The sequence below is a fragment of the Siniperca chuatsi genome, linkage group LG4, assembly GCF_020085105.1.
Source record: "Siniperca chuatsi isolate FFG_IHB_CAS linkage group LG4, ASM2008510v1, whole genome shotgun sequence".
Lineage (NCBI taxonomy): Eukaryota > Metazoa > Chordata > Actinopteri > Centrarchiformes > Sinipercidae > Siniperca > Siniperca chuatsi.
Genome location: NC_058045.1, coordinates 8,102,513 through 8,122,751, shown reverse-complemented (window position 1 = coordinate 8,122,751; position 20,239 = coordinate 8,102,513). Strand labels below are relative to the sequence as shown.

At 36.9% G+C, this 20,239-nt stretch overlaps 3 protein-coding genes across 3 annotated transcripts; 2 read left to right on the top strand and 1 right to left on the bottom strand.

Moving 5' to 3' along the window:
* Positions 1-38: 38 nt before the first annotated feature.
* slc35b4 (solute carrier family 35 member B4) lies at positions 39-7,265 on the bottom strand. The gene is made up of 10 exons (XM_044193064.1): positions 6,987-7,265; positions 5,395-5,508; positions 5,197-5,299; positions 5,047-5,096; positions 4,833-4,914; positions 4,600-4,660; positions 3,400-3,509; positions 3,239-3,314; positions 3,079-3,154; positions 39-2,128 (listed from the first exon to the last, which is right to left on the bottom strand). The coding sequence occupies exons 1-10, from the start codon at positions 7,061-7,063 to the stop codon at positions 1,879-1,881; spliced, it is 999 nt and encodes a 332-aa protein (XP_044048999.1). The 5' UTR covers positions 7,064-7,265; the 3' UTR covers positions 39-1,878.
* A 1,591-nt stretch (positions 7,266-8,856) lies between these two features.
* golt1bb (golgi transport 1Bb) lies at positions 8,857-14,926 on the top strand. Its single transcript, XM_044193065.1, has 5 exons — positions 8,857-9,042; positions 10,253-10,344; positions 10,440-10,618; positions 10,727-10,808; positions 14,348-14,926. Exons 1-5 carry the CDS (start codon positions 9,018-9,020, stop codon positions 14,384-14,386), a joined length of 417 nt encoding a protein of 138 aa, XP_044049000.1. The 5' UTR covers positions 8,857-9,017; the 3' UTR covers positions 14,387-14,926.
* A 1,133-nt stretch (positions 14,927-16,059) lies between these two features.
* LOC122874756 (spexin prohormone 1-like) lies at positions 16,060-19,441 on the top strand. The gene is made up of 5 exons (XM_044193066.1): positions 16,060-16,750; positions 17,352-17,423; positions 17,532-17,577; positions 17,680-17,739; positions 19,104-19,441. Exons 2-5 carry the CDS (start codon positions 17,361-17,363, stop codon positions 19,244-19,246), a joined length of 312 nt encoding a protein of 103 aa, XP_044049001.1. The 5' UTR covers positions 16,060-16,750; positions 17,352-17,360; the 3' UTR covers positions 19,247-19,441.
* The last annotated feature ends 798 nt before the right edge of the window (positions 19,442-20,239 follow it).

The following is a 20,239-nucleotide window of genomic DNA, read 5'->3' as shown; positions in this document are numbered from 1 at the left end:
TATGATAAATTATTTGAGAGCTACAGAGACTCTTATAATCATTGTTTGTAGCCAGGTTGTCATTTTAATTTCAGTGGGCAGGGAGTGTAAAGATTTATTGTACAGGTAATGTTTCCTGTTGACAACATACTGGTCCAGTACACCTGAGACAATTTGACACATGAGAAAACAATTACAGCCACTACAGCATCTCCATAAATTATCCCTCTGTATATTCAAACAGTCTGTAACTAAATAATACATCACTGTGTTCAGTGTAAACCTACTGGATGAACGTTAGCATCAATACCAATATGGAGTAAATTAGCACTTTTAGAAAATAAATATTCAAACATTACAGACAAAAGAAAGTTGCACCATGATTTTGCATCTGTGGATGCTTATGAGGTACTAATGGGAAAGAACAGGGCTGGTGATGCTCTATATTTTCTATCTATATTTTTATTATCAACAAATCCCATTTAAAGACCAAAACCAACAATGAATTGATCAAAGCCTGATATTCCTCATTCCTCTGTGCCAAAGAATTTCATTGTTGTCCAAAAACTATTAAAAACACATCACTGAGTCACACGTTCAAGTCGCTAGGATGAATAGTGTATTAATCTGCAGCTGAAAATAGTCCCCAAAACATGCACTATTCACTCCTGTTTGAGTAACACTTGCTAAAAAAACAGTTTCCAGCTGTTTTAAGAAATTATTTAACCTTCTTAAAAAATGTTATTACATATTTGAGACCAGTTTTTAAGTTGTTTTTTTTGGCCACAAGAAACAAGCTGTGAACACAACACTGACATATCTACAGTAAGGCTGCAACTAACGATTCTTTTCATTATCCTAGAGCACAAGGTGACATCATCAAATGTCTTGTTTTGTCCGACCAACCATCCAAAGCCCAAAAATATTAAATTTACTATTAAAAAAGCTGCAAATTCTCCCATTTGAGAACCTGAAACCATCAAATCTTTGTGATTTTTGCTTAAAAAAATGACTTTAACGATTAATTGATTATCAAATTAATTTGGCCGATTCATTTGCTTTCGATCAACTAATCGACTAATTGCTGCAGCTCTAGACATCACCTTTTAAGTTTATATGGTGAAACTGTTAGCAAACAGTTGCTTATTTACACATCCAGCAGTTACGGAGCAACATTATCATTCATATAGTCGTGTTTGTGGCAACCTGATGAATGCGAGTCCAATATTCACTTTCTTTTAACTCCGTTTTTGGTCTCCACCAACTCCTGAAGGAAATATCTGTCTCTTCAGCTGCTAAAGTCTCCACTATGTTCACCAGCTAGGCGTTAACGTTGTCTGTCTGCTGTTGCTGAGCAGGTAGTGTACAGTGGGGCCAAAAACGACGCTATAAAAGCGGTGAGACTGAACCAAAACAGTAAAGTTGAAGCTAAAAAATGAGCTGAAACTCACAGCTCCGTAAAGCTGCGAGGAACTGCAGAGTCAGGTGATAATTCTCTGTAAGTTCATCACTACGAGTGACACCTTCCACATTTAAGTAGTCTGTATGTGATCCATTGTTAATAAATAGCTGCTTTAAAGATTCAACAGGAATAAAAGTCCTTTATCCTGAGTGACACAGAGAGGGTTGGGAGGTCTTAAAGTATTGATATGCACTAACAGACTGTTTCCTGGGATTTATGTACAATAATGAAAATAGATAATATCAACAGCCTTATCCTTTAAACCGCTGTGTGTTTGTGTGAGAGGGGTCTATTACGGCCTACTGTATGATGTGTAAAGTATGAAAACAAAATGACATAACTGCATAAAATCGCTGCAGGACAGTCGACCACAAACAATCTCCAAGTCCAACACAGTGGCTGTTTTTTCTATTCGACCACCAGTCCCTTCTTTTTCTTCACTCTGCCTTCTTCTCCTTGACGTCGGGGCCACGCAGAGCCGCCCGCACGCTGCTCCACACCTCCGTGTACAGCAGAGTGCCCAGGAAGACCACGGCCGTGCCCACCCAGTGCCAGGTGGTGAAGGGGTTTTGGAAGTAAATGATGGAGATGATGAGGCTGAGGAACTTTCTCAGGGTCACCACCAGAGTGACCGTCAGCGAGGCGCACTCTGTGGTCAGAATGAACACACCACGGATGCACACATACCTGGAAAAAAACTGGTTAAAGTCTGCAACAAGAGCGTGAGAAAATGGAAAAAACCCTGGAATTTAAACTAAACTTAAATTCCTGGAGAGCCAGTAGTTATATATTTACACTTTAAAATAATAATATAATAACATGTACATATCATCCACCATTGTCAAATATAAATCCTGCACGTGTATTTAGACATGTATACATGCCATTACTGTATATTTCATGTATATAAAGTAATGAATTACATTCAATGTTTATTCCTTTGCACTATTTGTATTTGTTTACAATGTACAGAAACACATGACTCGTATATAGACATTGTATGTTGTTGGTCATTGTTGCTTTTTTAAATATATATTTAAATACACACCTATCGTTTCACCTACTACTATACATAATAGTTCTATATTTATTTTCTACCTGTCTTTGTTCAGCTTTGTTGTCCTTGTTTTTAGCTGTATGTCTTTTTCTACCTTCCTGTAAATTGTTCTGTGTGTAACAGTGAGAGCAACTTAAAACCGGAGTCAGATTCCTTGTATGTGCGCACATACTTGGCCAATAAAGCTGATTCTGATTCTGATGTTAGTGGCATATTTGCAGGTATGTTGATTTCTTCACGTTGTTATGATGGTTTGTGTTTGTCTTTGTAATGAACGAACAGATTTACTCTTCAGCGAGTACTAGGACGGCGCAATATAGACAATAAATAACTAAAATGTTGTACACTGACTCCAAATGATAACGAATTATTTGTGATTTTATATATTATAAAAAGCAGTGATTAGGGCTAACTGTCATGTCAATATGATACCGGAGTTCACAAGGAAAAAAAGCTCTAAATTAGAGAAACGTGACAAAAAATACATTTTTGTAGCAGAAATTTGTCTTTTCTTCCTATTTTCCTATTGTGACTTGTGATAAATACAAGCCAGTGAGATAAACCCTTAGTGACAGGATACTGTGTGATGACGTTGACCAGCAGGTAGATCCACATGATCGGCACAGTCAGTCCAACCCCGGGAACAACTACAGGAGCTGAGAAACAAAATCTGTGAGTAACGGTTCAAAACGTAAACTTTCCCCCCACAACGACTTCCAGAACGAATCGATGAGACTCACTGCTCTGACTGAAGTAGACACAGTGGTTGTAGATGTTTGTGGAGAGAAGCAGGAAGCCCGGCAGAGGCAGGCAGTGCTATAAAGAGACAAGAGAGACAAACAGAGTCTAACTTTGAATCTTTTGGGAGTGTCGTGCATGTCGGAGCAGAAAGGAAACTCACATTATAGAAGAGAGCCTCCTTGGAGTGTTTTCCATACTGCTTGTACAGCGTCTCCTGGAAAATACCCATCCTCGCAGACATCAGCAGAGCAAAGGTCAACATGGCAATACCTGAATGGACAGAAATCAACAACAACAAAAAATCTGTTTTATGAATCTCTAGTTTTCTATCTACCATCGAAAGAGGTGCTTCCAAATTAGAGCTGAAACGATTAGTTGATACTCTTTTAGTCAATCGGCGCAACGTTTTTAATCTTTTAAGTCATTTATCAAGCAAAAATGACAAACATTCTCCGGTTCCAGCTTCTTTAATGTGCAGATTAGCTGCTTTTCTCTCTTTATTGTGACTGCAAATTGAATATGTTTGAGTTTTGGACTGTTGTTTGGAAAAAACCAGCAATTTGACGACATCAGCTCGGACTGTGGAAATTTATGATGGACATTTTCACAATTTTCTGACATTTTATAGATGAAATGATTAACGATTAATGATTCTTTACGTTCTCATTTTGTCATATTAGGTGGCATTAATGCACCTTATTGCTGGTTGCCACCCGCCATAAAACATAAAAAAGAAGAAGACGCAGTAACTAGCTAGCTTTTCGCTAGCAAACTATAACTATAACTATAGATATCGCGATAATATCGATATCGTGAATTCTTTTGGCCATGATAATCGTGTAGTGAAAATCTGATATCGCTGCTGAGAAGGCCATGTCACCGAAAAGTTTGCGACGAGTACGTGGGATGGTCAGCAGTCCTTGATCTGTAGATCTGAGGGGCCTAGCTGTACTGTATGGGGATAGAAGCTCTGAAATGTAGCTCAGGGCTAGAGCATTCAGGGCTTTGAATACAAACAGAAGAATTTTGTAGGGGACTCAATACCGAACGGGGAGCCAGTGCAAAGATGCTAGTATGGCTGGAATATGTTCCCTTTTTTATGTCTGCATAAGAGTCTGGCCACAGCATTCTGTGTAGTTGTAAGCGGCGAATAGAGGCCGGGTTGATACCAAAATATAGGGAGTTACAGTAGTCGAGTCGTGAGGACATTAGAGCGTGGACGACTTTTTCTAAATCTAAGAGCATCCTGATCTCGGATATGATTCTGAGCTGGAAGAAGGCAGATTTGACCACTGTGTTTACCTGACTATCAAATTTCAGAGTATTGTTGAATATTAAGAGTTTGGCACCTCAAACTCACCTATAAGCCAGTGCATGAAGGCATTGAAACCTTGCTCTTCTGATCCTTCATTGGCCACATTCTGCAGAAAGAAAATGACAAAATACATGTGTATTTCAGGAGTGTGCATCGTCTTGGATTGAAGGAATTACTGCATAGAAAAACAGACACGTCACAAAAGACGCTTAATAAGTAAATAAAAACAAGCATTGTTATATTGCATTTTAGTGCAACGTGTTCTGCAGAGGACTCACCACTTGCTTGGCAGACATGATGGTGCAGATGAAGATACCAGCTGAAACTAAAGCTATAGACAGATATTTACTGGCTGAATACCTGCAGGGGGAGAAGGCGAGACACTGCAATCAAACTGCATATTGATGTACTGTGATGCTTTTAACCTGCAGACTTTATCTAGACAAGGTCTGAAGTATTATTGCTGTCAGACGTCAGAGGAAGCAGGTATACCTTTTCTTCAGGATGATTATTCCCAGGATCATGTTAGCGATTAGCGATCCCTGCAAACAAATAAGACAGCAGGTCGACCACAGACTGAGGTGGAGGTGATGGATGGAGGTTATGCAATTATGTGAAAAGCAGACAAACGACGATTCTTACTGATCTGAAGATCATGTGTAACGGCATGGCGATGTTGAAGTTGAGAGCGTAGTTGTTGATCACACTGACTGTGAAGAACATGGTCACCATGATCACATAGTTTCTGGAGAAAAAAAACAACAGGTTTGTTTTAGTGTCCGTTCCACATCTTTCCTGCAGCAGGAAGTTCAAACCCCATCAATGTTTTTTTATTTTTACCTTACAGGGATCGCTGGTTTCTTCCTTCCAAAGTTTGTTTCAAAGATGAAACCTTCTAACGCGATGAAGAGGAACTGAGTGAAGGTGACTATGTTGCCACATCCTGGAAACTCTCTGAAGAAAAAAAACAAGAGATGAGACTGAAACCAGGGAAGAAAACATCCAGATTTAAGAGTAAAGCGTTTAAAAATAGTTTAAAACGACACAGCTGACTATGACTAGGCGAGGGGAAATATGTTTATACTTATTTATCATCTAGTCTCTCATTGATTGTAATGTGACTATTGTGGTATTTTTAAATATTACAAATCACAAAACTTAGCGTTGTTTTCTAAATGAAACATTTACGGTCTCAGATTTCTCTCATGTGGATACTCGCTGCTTGTTCCTCAGTTACATTTCGAATCATGAAGCTGCCCCAGATAAACTACGGACAATTAACACCAAATGATTTTTCATATGTAAACAAATCTAAATAGAAGGTCTGAAGGTTGTTGTGATATCTGATATATAAAGCGTACCGGGATGTTACTTATATATTACTCAAGAAGATGTTATTGTTGGGTAGTTTTGATATTGTTTGACATGTTTCATAGTGCAACATTTTCTGGCTTCAGCTTCTCAGTTTCCTGCTTTTCTTTGTCTTAAATGTTAGTAAAGTCTTTGTGTTTTGGACTGTTGGTCGGACAAAACAAGACATTTGAAGGCATCATCTTGGACTTTAGGAGACTGTGGTGGACATTTTATGCATCTGTACTGTTGTAATTATTAGTTGTCATCTGTTTGTGCTTGTTTGGCACACTCATCGCCTTTATTTTGTTTAAATGACATGGGATGATTTGAACCATTTATTGATATTGTTGATAGTTTGGTGTTCTTGTTATTGATTTGGTTATGTTGTATTAAGATCGGCTGCTTTGTTTTATCAATTTTACATTTTTTTCTTTTGAACCTTGCTCTTTCATTATTATATTAATGTTTTATTTGGACATCTTTTAATGTGTGGACCCCCAGGAAGATCCAATAAAATACTTTCATTAATGTGTTGCACCTTCAGTTGTTTTCTACTTTTACTTATTCTATTTAAGTATGAATTTATGAAGTACGAGTTTTACTTTACTATACATACATACAGTATATTTATACTATGTATATATTTATTTCACAAGTATATTAAACATCTAGGCCACAAAAATGACTTTTGGGATGAATTAAGTTCTCTAGTATGGGAGAACCTGGGAAAGGATCATAATGATGTCAGGGTGAGTAAAACATTAGGAGGAAGCAAACTTAAATGGATCGCCCTGCTGTTTGTATCACAGGTTAACTGTAGGCTACTGAGTGACTGCCTTCACACAATCAGTTTAGAGCACTTCATGAACAGTATACACAAGTACAAGAACATGAAAAAGCTACTTAATAACAGGTATTACCTAAATAGTTACTTTCCACCTCTGACAACATGCTGATGTAGCTCTCCAGAGTAACACATACTCGTGTAGGAAGTTAAAACCGAAATTAGCTGCAGCTGTGAAAACTTTTGTGTAGTAAAGTCGACATGAGTTCATTAACAGTCTAAGTTTGTCACTGACCTTACAAGCAGCTCCAGAGACACCACATTGCTACAGCATCCGACAAAGACAAGAACAATGGCAAAACCTGTACCCATGTTGGTTTCTTGTTTATACAAACTCGGTGGAAAATGTGTCACTTAATAAAACAGATTTCTAATCGGTGCATTTTTGCTAATAAGCAGCGGTTTATGTTTTATAGGAGGTCTTCTGCTTCCACACAAACTCCTGTTTCCTGTTGAACACGTCTGAATCTGAAGTCTCACTCTTCCTTGTCACATGGGCTCATGGGAGTTGTAGTTCTGACAACCGGGGGAAAAAAGGTACGCAGTGTCCTTAACGTTCTCTGTATTTAAGACAACATTACAAATTAAATACATATATTGTCTGGCCAACAGTAGTAGGAGTCAATATTAGTGAAATGTGTGAAAAATAACGAACAGATAGTTTAAATGAATGAGGTAAAAGCGCAAACGCTGCGCAGTCGTGACGTGCAGAAATGTTCGAACGTGCATGCGCAGATCAGTAGTTTCATAAAAAAATGTGAAGAGCTCTCACTCTGCCCGAATCTCTGGGTACCAGAAACAACACACAAGCGGATAGAGCAGGAAAATAGCTCCACACTGCTCATTATGGACTATACCTCCCAAGCATGTTGCAGTTCTTGTCCCTCCCAAATGTTGTCACAGCAGGGTTTTCTGTCAACTGTCAAACATAAATACTCCATTCATTCATACTTGTAATGTGAATAAACACTGACATGGACATATTTGGGTCCGTATGAGCACCAGAAGCCTGTCCCAAGAAACAGGTTTAGTGGTTAACAGTTTTTTTTTTTTTTTTTTTTGGTTTATCAATCATCAATCAATCCGTCCATGTTCCAGATTTGAGAAAGTTGCAGGTTTTACTCGGCAATGTTTTCCAGCAGAGTTTTTTGTTTATTGAGTACGTTTACTGAGATATTTTAATTACACATGTTAAATTATAGATCCCCCTGTAACCCTGAATGGAATAAGTGGGATAGCAAATGCATGAAAGTTATATTATGCCATCCTATATATCACAGTGTTTTTAAAGGTATACAATGTTGTTCAATTTACATCTGTTAACGGTTGACTGTTGACAACCTCTAGTCTGGGAAAGATCTCAGACGTTACTATGTGTAGATTTTTTATATGATTGTAGTAATGATTGGTGTCCGACATCCAGTCCTCTCTGCACAACACATGCATGGTGCCAACCCCCGACTGGATGCAGAAACCTCTGCTGTGATTTCACTGTTGGGACTGTGGCCAACTGCATGCATATATTTGGAAAACACACCAGTTTTACTTGTGTGTTATTGAAATTAATGGCAGCAATACATTCTATATTAATTAGAGAATTTGTCAACATTTCCCCAGATTTTGATTTAATGTGAAATTTTGTTGGTCTGACTAACATCCTTTAACAGTGAGCAGTCTCCGGCAGCAGTTTTCTAATGGGGTTGGTTTTCATATAGCAAATAATGAAACAATCTGTAGTTATGACCAGTGATGGAAGAAGTGATCAAATCTTTGACTTACAGTAAGTAAAAATGGCAATATCATAATATAAAGGTACTCAAAAAAGTTCGGCATTCAAAATTAAGTGTAATACAGACATATTCAAGGTTCAAGGTATATTTATTAGTCTTTCTACAACACAGGGCTGCACAATGAAATTAAAGTTGTAGCCCCAATGTTCAGCAAAATATATGTTATTCTATAACAGTGCATCATATTTTATAAACAAATATGTTTTGTAGCTTTTGTAAATGATCTAAACCAGCAAAGTAACAGGCAACTGTTTAGCTGTCAGAAAAATAACTGAAGGTTGTACCAACATCTGCATATATAGACGATCTTTGGCGGAATACGTGCATGCGTGGCTCCGGAAGACGTCGCGTAACAAGCCGCTAGCTTTGCCTTCGTCGCTGCTACTGTGGTATCAGTTAGCGCCAACGGCGAAAGCAGCAGGTTTGAGTCGTTACGAGCTTTGTGTGATTTGATAAATTCTCCAGCTGTCGCCAAAATGATTTCCCTCACGGATTCACAAAGTAAGACCGGATAATGTTTCTCCGCTGTTCTTTGTCTTTCTAGTGTTTCTGCGTAAAACCCAGTTTAGCTGAATGGATGAGGTTAGCAGCTCAAACGCCATTGGCTGAGAGCATCGTTACGTCACGTAGCTGCACGTCTCTGTGAAGTAAAAAAAAAAAGAAGAAATAACTGGATGTTTTGGAAATAACTCATTTCTTTCTTTCTTAATATGCATTCATGGTATCAACCAGTGGTTGGTTTTATTTTATCGATTAATACTTTATTAAAATATTAGTAACTATCAATTAACTAAATCAGAAGTTTTTAAAACCAATTAATTGGTTCATCATTTAGTCTCTAAATGTTACAGAGCAAAAGCAAAAAAGCATTACAAATGGTTTGTATAAAATATACAGAAGTATTCTATTTATAGTAATCGCAAATATGGAAACGTTAGCAAGTCTTATGATCCGATTTTCATCAAATGACTCTAACGATTAATTGATGGAAAAATATTAATTGAGAATTGATTAATTGGCCGGTTGTTTCAGCACTAGTTTGCACATACACAGAATTAAGAGTTAGCAATATGGATAAAATCCTCTATCACAGTTTATGTGATTTTATATTGTAATATAGTGTTATACCGTGATAAATCACATTTTCTGGAAAATCATTTGAGACACAGGAATGTCTGTTTTTTTGGGCTAATCCTGCAAATTAAACACCTTACAGATCAAGGTACTTGATAGATGCAAAGATCATTTTAAAAAATCCAATACTGTCATTAAGCAGCTCTACTCAGTGATTTGCAACATTGCCCACAATGACCTGATACAGCCAGAGATAATTAAAGTAAGGCTATGTATATGTATGAACAGTATGGCAACATGTATATCGTCTCACCCATATACTGAATATTAAAGTTGTTTTTACTGATGTGGTCCGGCTCTTATTTCATATAGTTTTTTTCCTCATTAAGCTGAATGGAGACTTCTAATTTGCAGTCCTCATACATACTATAATCCGTTTGTTTTAATACATTCATCCATGCACTCTGATATTTTACGGTTTGGGTGTTTAAGTAACTCCAGTTTGCCGTCTTATTTTTGTTCTTTCTGTCTATGTTGTTGTACCCTGTTAGTGTCTGCAGCTGCTCAGTTACCTGACAACATGTGATGTTTCCACGTGGCCGTAATAACAACCGTTTTTGTTTCTTAAAATCTACAGAAATTGGGATGGGGCTGACAGGGTTCGGAGTGTTTTTCCTCTTCTTTGGGATGATGCTGTTTTTTGATAAAGCTCTCCTTGCCATTGGAAATGTGAGTGGATCAATAACACTATTACCACAGTGTGTGACAGTCAGACATCTCCCTCATATGACCTGACAGATGTCACATTGTGTGTCTTTGTGCAGATTCTGTTTGTCTCGGGCTTGTCCTTCGTCATCGGCCTGGAGCGAACGTTCAGGTTCTTCTTCCAGAAACACAAAGTAAAAGCCACCAGCTTCTTCCTGGGAGGAGTGTTAGTGGTTCTGATCGGCTGGCCGATCATTGGAGTCGTTCTGGAGATCTACGGTTTCTTCCTCTTATTCAGGTCAGCTCCAACAGAAAGAAAACCATGTCTTTGTCATCATTATCCTGAATTAATGTGAATGCTTTGGTCTCACCCGGCTCTCTCTCTCTCTCTCTCTCTCTTTAACAGAGGATTCTTCCCGGTGGCAGTAGGCTTCATCAGACGTGTACCTGTTCTCGGGTCTTTGCTCGGCCTACCAGGGATCAGTACGGTAAGTATTTCATGACCGCCAATGAATTGCAAAACGCGAATTGCATGCCCCTTTAAATTATTGGAGACGGCTAATTCATCAGAAAGAATATTTAGGCACCTTTTTTCCTGTCCCCATTATGCTACGTGTTAATGTTAAAAAGGGACTTTTTAAACTTCTGTTTTGGTGAATTCTGGTTCGTATCAAAAGCTGCAACAACATCCTAGATTTAGGATGTTAGATCCTGAAAAACTCAAAACTCAAACTGCATTTACAAGCTGCTGACGAAACGTTAGGGCGCCAAGACAAACAGTAATTAAAGATGAATTTGGACAGTAACTCAGTACATTTACTCAAGCGCTGTACTTAAGTACAATTTTGAGGTGCTTGTACTTGAGTATTTCCATTTCATGCTACTTTATACTTCTACTCCACTACAAGGCAAATATTGTACTTTTTACTCCCATGACATTTATTTGACAGTTTTAGTTACTTTGCAGATTTAGATAAATTATGATGTGTTATTATAGGTTAAGCAACCCAGCAAATCAGCTCCACCTTTACCAGCTGCAACATCAAAGTGATGAACACATTAATGCATTAATAATTATAATCCAGTAATACAATATATATGATTCTGAAACGGGCCATTCAGCACAATGAGTACTTTTACTTTTGGTACTTTAAGTATATTTTGAGGCCAGTACTTTAGTACTTTTACTTTTGAATGCAGGACTTTTACTTGTAACAGAGTATTTTTACACTGTGGTATTTGCTACTTAAGTAAAACATCTGAGTACTTCTTCCACCACTGCTTTTATCAATCCTCTAGTCATTATATGCAATAATCAATCTGTGACCTTTGTTTATTGATCTCAATCTGTGACTTTATGCAACATCAAGTAAACTTTTAACCAGGACCAAGTAGCCAAAAATTGGTTTTCCTTTTCCCAACAAGTTTTCTACAAAAATAGTAATTTTGTGAGTATGATAAAACAGTTAGTTTAATAATCTTGAAATAAATAATAATCCTTTTATTTCATCATATTAGGCTGTCAAAACTGTTCTTTAATCACCACAAGCTCCATTCAGTAGCTGTTCTGGAGCTTTCCGTCGAATCACATGATCTTCCTCAGCAGAAGGAGTTTGCCCAGCTGTCAAAGAAGAAAAGAACGACAACCATAGTGACTTTACGCTAGTCTGTGCAATCATTTCACATCTAACGTTGCTTGGTTAAATTGTGAGTTCTCCTTAAAATAAATTATTGGACAGGAATATTTTCTTTCCTTACATGCCCACAACAGGAAGAGGACTGAAGCACCTCTGTTTAACATTTAGAAACTCTGACTCTGTGATCAGATATGACTCAAAAAATTCTTCAACCATCCATCCCTTTGGCTACTTTCCATGTGTCCAAGAGCCGTGTTTTGTACTATCTAATCAGAGAAGCCTAATTTCAGAACACAAGACAGTAAAGATGGAGTACAAATAAAGAACCTCTGAGATTTTTAGGCTGCTAGTAAGCTCAGGATGTATCAGGTAAATTGCAGGATCACCATGCAAAATGCTCTAGTGATTATAGGCAATTATCCATCTGTGAACTTTGTTTATTGATCAATATTGGTGACCTTATGCAACATCAAGTAAACTTTTTAGATCTGAATACTTCTTTCACTACTGACTGCAACTAGCGATTATTTTCATTATCGATTAATCTGCCAGTTATTTTCTCAATGTATCGTTTGGTCTATAAAATGTCAGAAAATAGTGAAAAATGCCACTATAATGCCTGAGGAAATGTACTGATATATATCTTGTTTAATTCGACCAAATGTCCAGAATCCAAAGATATTCAGTTTACTTTCATATATGACAAAAAAAGCATCAAATCCTTACATTTGAGACGCTGGAACTAGGGAATTTGTTTGGCATTTTTGCTTGATCAATCCACTAATCGTTGCAGCTCTATTTATTTTTTTATTAAAAAGATTTCAGCCGACTCTCAAGTCTCAGTTGTCCGAGGACTTAAACGCACCAACAGGGGAGACAGTGCCTGCTTGCAGCTGCATTACATGCAGCGTTAATGTAACATTGACAAAAACATATAAGTTAATAAAGGTGATTAAATGTTTACTGTGATAGATCACCGATCTCAAGCAAGTTTCAAGTCCCTGCAATTAGATTTTCATACTGTACTGACAAACTAAAAGCAATGTCTGACAGGAAAGTAGGAAGTCATTTTAAAAACAATCAATAAGCTTCTGAAAATGGTAAACAGTGCTGCAAAGTAAACATCGTTTTTAGTTGAACTGCTTAAACAGGCAAAAATACCTGTATGAGAAAGGATGGAAGTTTGTTCTTGACCTTGGTAATAATATTTTGACAAAATAATCTTTCTCCGGAGCTTTCAGCAAAACCAGATGGAGTATGCAGTGAAGTCCATTTGCTGATGAAGACTGTGAGACACAGTTGAAAGCTGTGGAAGAAGCTAGAAATTGAGATTATTTTGTCAACCTGTATGGTCTTTTACAACATGTTGAAAAATTAGGTTCAAATGTTGATAGGAAGTCTTTCTATTGTCTCTGTTGTTCTCATGGGATTCCTCACTTAGAGTCGCCTGTGTGAGACCTTTGTAAATTTAAGAAGACTGTCAGTGTCCAGGATCCGTTATCAGAACATAATTCCCTTAATGCAGGACTCTGGTGTATGTGGTGTACTATACTGTATACTGTTATTCAGCACACCAGACATTTTACAAATCTAGTGCTTTTTTTGTGTTTTCATGTAAAAACCTCATTGCGTCTTCAGGGAAAACGTCCTTCTCAGTGGTTTCCAAAGACTTTCAGCCCACGATATCATCTGTTCCCAGTGGTGGAAGAAGTAGTCAGATCCTAGCACTAATACCACACTGTGAAAATATTTCACTACAAGTAAAAGTCCTGCATTCAAAACCTTACTTAAAGTAAAAGAACTCACAGTGCAGTAAACTGTTCCCTGTCAGTGTTTCACTATTAAATCTGATGTTTCAGGATTCATATTTCTGTTGCATTAATGTGAAGGTTGCATTTTACTGCTGTAGATGTTTAAGGCTGAGCTAATTTTAACTACTTTATATACTGTTGTGTAGTTTAATCTACAGCAATGCATCACGGTCTATCATATGTTTGTAGCATCGCTGTCCTGTGAGAACCACGTATCTCCAAAAAGTCAACCTTTCATGAGCTCAGAAAAACAGCCCTGTTTTCAGCTTTGTGACGATGCATTTTCCAGCTAAACCAAGGGGGTTTAAAATAGTTAAGATAAATATAGTTCAGTTTATCGGAAGTATTCGAATTCAGATTCACCAAATGCATGGGAGATACATGGTTTTCACTGGAGGTGAAACTGGGTATGAAAAACTAGATAACAGTTACTACAAAGTTCTTGTAGTCTCACACACAGTCAATCAGTTTATTAATAGGTTTCATCAGGTAAAATGTTTTGGTCTCACAGAAAAGCTTTAAATTGTGTTTGCAGTAGGAGTCTTAAAAACTAACTCTGGATCTCTTACTCTCTTTCAGGTGGTGGATAAAATTGGCGAGAGCAACACTATGGTATAACAGTGGGCCGTGTTCGTATTGGAGGAGAGTTTCAGTATTTATCATAGTTTCTAATAGTGACTGTATATTTTGGTCTTTGCCACTCCAGAACTGTGAATCCAAACATTTTTCTGCACAAAAGACACAAGTGTATCTGTGGACGTTTGACACACATGATGTTTTGTATCTGACTGCCACTTGAACGACGTTACCAAGAGATTGTTTTTATTTTAAAAGCTGGAAGTCTCCCGTTTTGTATCATTCCAGTCTGATATTTATGGACTGATAAGTCGGGACCACTGGATTAACTCAGCGGAGAGTCAGGAGCTCTTAACAGTGTCCACTCCTCCAGATTGTGTGCCTGAACAGTCACTGAGAGCTTTTTTTCCCCCTCAATGAAGTGTTACTGGAATTTTGTACAGTAAAAATAAATAATGTTGAGCTAAATGTTACTTGTGCAAAGAATCCTGTTGTGTGAAAAGGCTTAAGAGGATTGTTATGGAGATGTTTTACTGTAACTTTTGTAAGTGCATACTTGAAATAAAGTGTGTCTTTTATAAATTTGTTTTTTTATTTTATTTTTTTGCTGCAGAGATCAGTTTTATATGCCACCCAGGATAATTAATTACCATACAATTACCCTGGATTCAAATACAGTACAGTATCACTCCCATTGCCTTAGGCGCAAGTGTCCTTCTCAACAAACAGCCTTTGATTTTCACACAAATCCAACATTTCAGTTCCTATCTGAAAGTTTCAAGTCACTTTCCATTTTAATTAAATTATGTCTTTGATCATTAAAATGTAGGTTTATCCCTCCTCTTATTCTCTTATTTGCTGTATAACACTTCAATCCACCCATTTAGCATTTGCAATGAGTATATAAGCACTTATTAAAAAACACCATAAGGTGTAGTAGTAACCGGAATTAAATGTTTATTTTTAAGTGTTTCTTAATGTATTTGTCAACAGTTATAACTCCTATAAAGCAACTGTGTGTTTACACAGCATAACATAGCAGTAATCATAAATAATGATATATGATTACGTACATTTCGACATTTTGGGAAATAGACTTCTCCTTCACTTTCTTGCCGAGAGTTAGATAAGAAGATTGGTACTGCTGCCAGCAGCTGGTTAGCTTAGCTTAGCATCAAGACTGGAAACAGGGGGAAACAGCTAGCCTGGCTCTGTCCAAAGGTAACAAAATCAACCTACCATAACCTCTAAAGCTCACTAATTAACACGTTATACGTCATTTGTTTATTCAGTACAAAAACCGAAGTGTAAAAACGACAGGTTGTGGTATGTGCTTCCTTGTATTTGAGTATGGTATCTCTGCAGACCGCAGACTGAGTGGGAGGGGTAACTGTCAATCATTTTTTAATTTGTCCAGTCAGAGGCTTACAATCTGTTAATCAAAAACTAATTTGCCGCCTGAACCAGTTGTCAATCACTTTTTAATTCGGCTAATTGTTTTGTACAGGCTATGGGCTGGGCGCAGTAATTTCCTGGTGTGGTGTCGTCACGGTGAGGTTGCTAGGCAATCAGCAGTGATTTAACCCCCCCCCCCCTCTCCACAAAACTTTTGTTTTGTTGTGTACGGATTAAACAAACGAGATGTAAAATATACACTCTATGGATGGTAACATGTTAATTGGTGAATTTTAGAGGTGCTGGTAGGAGGATTTTGTTGCCGTTGGACAGAGCCATGCTAGCTGTTTCCCACTGTTTCCCACTGTTTCCAGTCTTTCTGCTAAGCTAACCGGCTGCTGGCGCTAGCTTCATATTTACCATACAAATGTTTGAGTGGTGTCAGAATTCTCATTTATATGATAGTTAGCTACCTCATGGCAAGAAAGCAAATAATAACTATTACTTTTAATTCTAAGTTGAAATGGGCACATTAGTTATTTCCTACTGCACCGGAAGAGAGAAAGACATATAAACTAACTTTTACTGGCAGCTTTTTATGTAAAGCATCAACACTTCATTCACTAACTTGAACTGTTTTTCACACTCCTGAGCCACAGGCCTCATGCAGGTGTTTACACCCACATACTCACTGACACGCTGTCATCACATCAGCTTCATTCATATAAATCTCACCGGTCTCGTCATGACGCAGTGACCCTGTGACTCACTGCTCCTAAAAGTTTAAACTTGTCTCGCGTGTCTGTGATTAATTAGCAGTGGCAGTTTTAACAGCACCTGTCACTCTTGTTAATTGAAATATAACGTGAGACGTAATTAAGCTACCTGTCACCCTCATCACGGACGCTGTATAATGAGGAGGTTTGCTTTGTTTTTTACTATAATGTAACAGCAGTGACAGACGAGGACGAAGCTGCAGCCTGCAGGAGAGCATAACAAATAAAATTAACGGTAAGCTATTATTATTATTATCATTATTATTATTATTATTATTATTATTAGTAGTAGTAGTGGTGGTTGTATTTTGTCAGTGTTTGAACTATTTTACTTTTTCTTAAAATATCAGAGAAATCAGAGATGAATTAAAATTTTACTTCACTTTTAGATTGTGTTATAATTAAAACGTAAATTTAAACAGTAACACTTTCCTCTAAGTCCCCCTATTTAACACCTATAAGCATATATATATATATAAACATTGTATAACAAACTGTAATGTAGTTGTAAGCAGAAATAAGAGTTTATCATTATAAACTCTTCTTGTGGACACCCATAAGTGGATGTTGGTGTATAAACAGACAATGAATGACAATATAGTAAAATACACTTGAAGACATAATAAAAAATATATAAAAATAATACAAAAATATGTCTTCAAAAGAGAAGTTGTAGTTATTGACAAATACTGAAGATTAATAAACACTTAAAATGTCCTTATATCTGCTTACAACTACATTATAGTGTTATAAACTATTTTGTATTAAATGGTCTTCTATTTTATTATTATTAGTAGTATTAGTGTTAATTTTAATTAAACTTAATGTCATTACAGGGTTCAACAATGTCTCTAGTAGTCACGTCGCTTGTGGTGACATTACTTACCCAGTGTTGGGGTGCACCACAGGTGGGTGAAAGTGGATTTTTCTCTTCCATATTTAAGGTGAATTTAATCAAATGTGTTAAGACATATAATTATGAGATAAACTTTTTCGTCTTTTTCACCACTTTTCAGTGGAGAAACTGGACTCCTCAGGCCATCTTATACCTCAAAGGAGCACGTAAGAATTTGCAGAGAAGATTTAAAATTGTAGAATTTGCTAGTTTTGAGCTGTTGTTGTGAAATGGAGAGCAAACAAGTGTTGAATGTTGATGTTTCACAGCGGGACATCGCTCAGTGTTGGAGCGCAGCGGCAGAGAGCAGGCAGACACTTCACATTTAGGTGAGTGTGGTATGTGATGCTCTGCAGCTAACGGTATAAAATAAAAACAAAGTAGTTATATAAGCAGTGGTGCAGTATTAGTGTTGGCTCTTAAAAGCTTGTACGTCTTTCTAGGGCTTACAAGTTGTAACTAATGACTTTATTAATGGTTAATACATTATTTACTAATGCTTTTTTAAATGAGATATAAGCCATTATTGATTACAATCTCTCTCTAGCTGGTGCTGACGCTTTGTTTTTGAGCTGCAGACCAACTGGACCATAATTAATGTAACAACTATTTATTAACATTACCACTGCAGACTTAGATTATTGTAAAAAAAAAACAAAAACAAAAAAACAAAAACGTTAATCAATGACTTATTTACATTTTTAGCTGCAGTGGTGGAATTTGACTAAACACATTTACAAAAGTACTGTACTTAAGTACCAATGTGAGGTACTTGTACTTTACTTGAGTCTTTTCAAATGTGAGGATTTGCTGCTTTTCCTTTTCATTATTTTAATAATTTCGAGGTTTGTACTACCGGTTGGGCAAAACACAGTGAAGGTGTCTCTAATTTCTGAAGTTTTACAAACCAGACAATGAATCGAATGGATTACTTAGTCCTACATAACAATGAGCTCCACCTCAACCAGCTACAACAGTAAAATCCTGTTTTTACATGAATGCACGAGTAATAATAATCTAATGATATGATATATAATAGTGTATCAGTCACAGGGGACATTTTTCTGCATTGAATACTTTTACTTTTAATACTTTAAGTACATTTTCATGATTATACTTACATGCTTTTTGTTAAGTAACATTTTCAATGCAGGACTTTTACTTGTAACTTGTAAAAATTTTCACCGTGTGGTGTTAGTACTTTAACTTAGCAAAGGATCTGAATACTTCCTCCACCACTGTTTAGTTGCAGAGGACTTACTAATGTTTGGTTTAACTTTAGCTTATTAGAGAACTCATGCCCATTTATAAATAACTTTATTAACACGTTTAACTGCAGAATTGATGTTTTATTAGTTTTTTAAAACAACTTATTGACTTTTATAACGGCAGACTTGACTATTAATGCCCCATCAGAAAGAGGGATGTTTCACAGCCTAGCTACCCAAAAGTTGCTCTTATTAATGGCTTATACTGTAACTGATTATCAGTATTCGTAAATTATTCATTAACCTTTAATAAAGCCAATAGTTAGTAAAGACATGGACTTATAAACACTTTAGAAAGAGTTCATTGTCATAAAGTGGTATCAGTTTGATACCAGGACTTATTTACCTCACTTCAGGCTGATCTTATATCTTATTGTGCAGTTTCTTGTTTCCTTTTCAAATGTCTTTGCTCTGCGTCTCTGCAGTGACTCACAACCAGAGCAGTGATGGACTTGGATTGTCTAAGTCCTCCATTCTTCTGGAGCTTCTGCAGCGAGCTGTGGAAGAAGATAAAAACCCTGAAAGTTATCACAGACACTCAGCCTCACCATCAACTGAACAAATTTAATCTGTTTTCTTCCTCAGGTGGAGGCAATCCACTTAGTTACCCAGACGAGCTGAATTTGAACTATTTGTGAAGTGTTTTCTTTTTTTACTGTTGCATTTTCTTGTATTTATTATGTTTTTGTGTGTTACTTGTTGCTGTTTGGGTTAACTTGTAATTAAACGTGCTATATAAATCAAATTCCCTTGCCTTGTTCAAGTCTGAGCCATGTGTTTATTTATTGCTGGACTGAAGTGTTTTTATTTTCTTCTCCTTAACTGAACTTGAAGAATCCAGTATGTGTGTTCAACATGGAGGGATTTCCTTTTACAGTCGGAAAACTTGTTATCAATTAAGATATTTTAAAAAGTCAGCGTCAGCTTGGGGCAACAATTAAGTCATTCACACCACACAGTGATTAACACCATGCTAAACACCATTCAGCCATTCATCATCACACTGTCTACACCGAGGTCACTGAGAGAGGTGGCCCAATGAGTTTTATTGGAAATGGCAGCCTGAACCAGCTGTGACTGGGTCAAACAAAGGTTACCAGTTGAGATGTAGAAGAGTTTTAATCTTGTTTTTTTTTTAGACTGACGTAAATCAGAATAAAAATAAATTTGTGTATGCTAAACTATTATTATAATATAAACTATTTTCTGTAAAAGCAGAAAAAATAGCAGTAAAAGAAGTCCACCAAATGCAACATGAAAAATCCACTCAAACAAAGATCCTGTCACTTGTACATTAAAGTATCTACAAAAAAACAGAAGTGAACCTCTGTTCACTGAGATTTTCTGGGTTTCCTGCTTCACAACCCGTGGTGATATTCTGACACCAGCCCATTCTTTATTTGTTTACTTTATTTGTTTAAAGTTGACCAGAAATGTCAGATCTGATAACTGTGGGAGGAAGATTTAGGAGAGGAAATATCATCTTTCTTTCTCTAACTTTTTCCCCCTACATCTATGTCAGCGTTCAGTACACCTCTCTACTTGATGCTCATTTCGACCA

What these genes read in the sequence shown, in the direction of transcription:
- golt1bb (XM_044193065.1), top strand. Translation starts at nt 9,018, where the DNA reads ATGATTTCCCTCACGGATTCACAAA. An exon ending in TTCCCTCACGGATTCACAAA is followed by an intron (nt 9,043 to 10,252) that starts GTAAGACCGGAT and finishes TAAAATCTACAG; the next exon opens with AAATTGGGATGGGGCTGACA. An exon ending in GCCTACCAGGGATCAGTACG is followed by an intron (nt 10,809 to 14,347) that starts GTAAGTATTTCA and finishes ACTCTCTTTCAG; the next exon opens with GTGGTGGATAAAATTGGCGA.
- LOC122874756 (XM_044193066.1), top strand. Translation starts at nt 17,361, where the DNA reads ATGTCTCTAGTAGTCACGTCGCTTGTGGTGACATTACTTACCCAGTGT. An exon ending in AGTGTTGGGGTGCACCACAG is followed by an intron (nt 17,424 to 17,531) that starts GTGGGTGAAAGT and finishes ACCACTTTTCAG; the next exon opens with TGGAGAAACTGGACTCCTCA. An exon ending in CTTATACCTCAAAGGAGCAC is followed by an intron (nt 17,578 to 17,679) that starts GTAAGAATTTGC and finishes GATGTTTCACAG; the next exon opens with CGGGACATCGCTCAGTGTTG.
- slc35b4 (XM_044193064.1), bottom strand. Translation starts at nt 7,063, where the DNA reads ATGGGTACAGGTTTTGCCATTGTTCTTGTCTTTGTCGGATGCTGTAGC. An exon ending in AAACCAGCGATCCCTGTAAG is followed by an intron (nt 5,300 to 5,394) that starts GTAAAAATAAAA and finishes TTTTTTCTCCAG; the next exon opens with AAACTATGTGATCATGGTGA. An exon ending in CTGGTCAACGTCATCACACA is followed by an intron (nt 2,129 to 3,078) that starts GTATCCTGTCAC and finishes GTTTTTTTCCAG; the next exon opens with GTATGTGTGCATCCGTGGTG.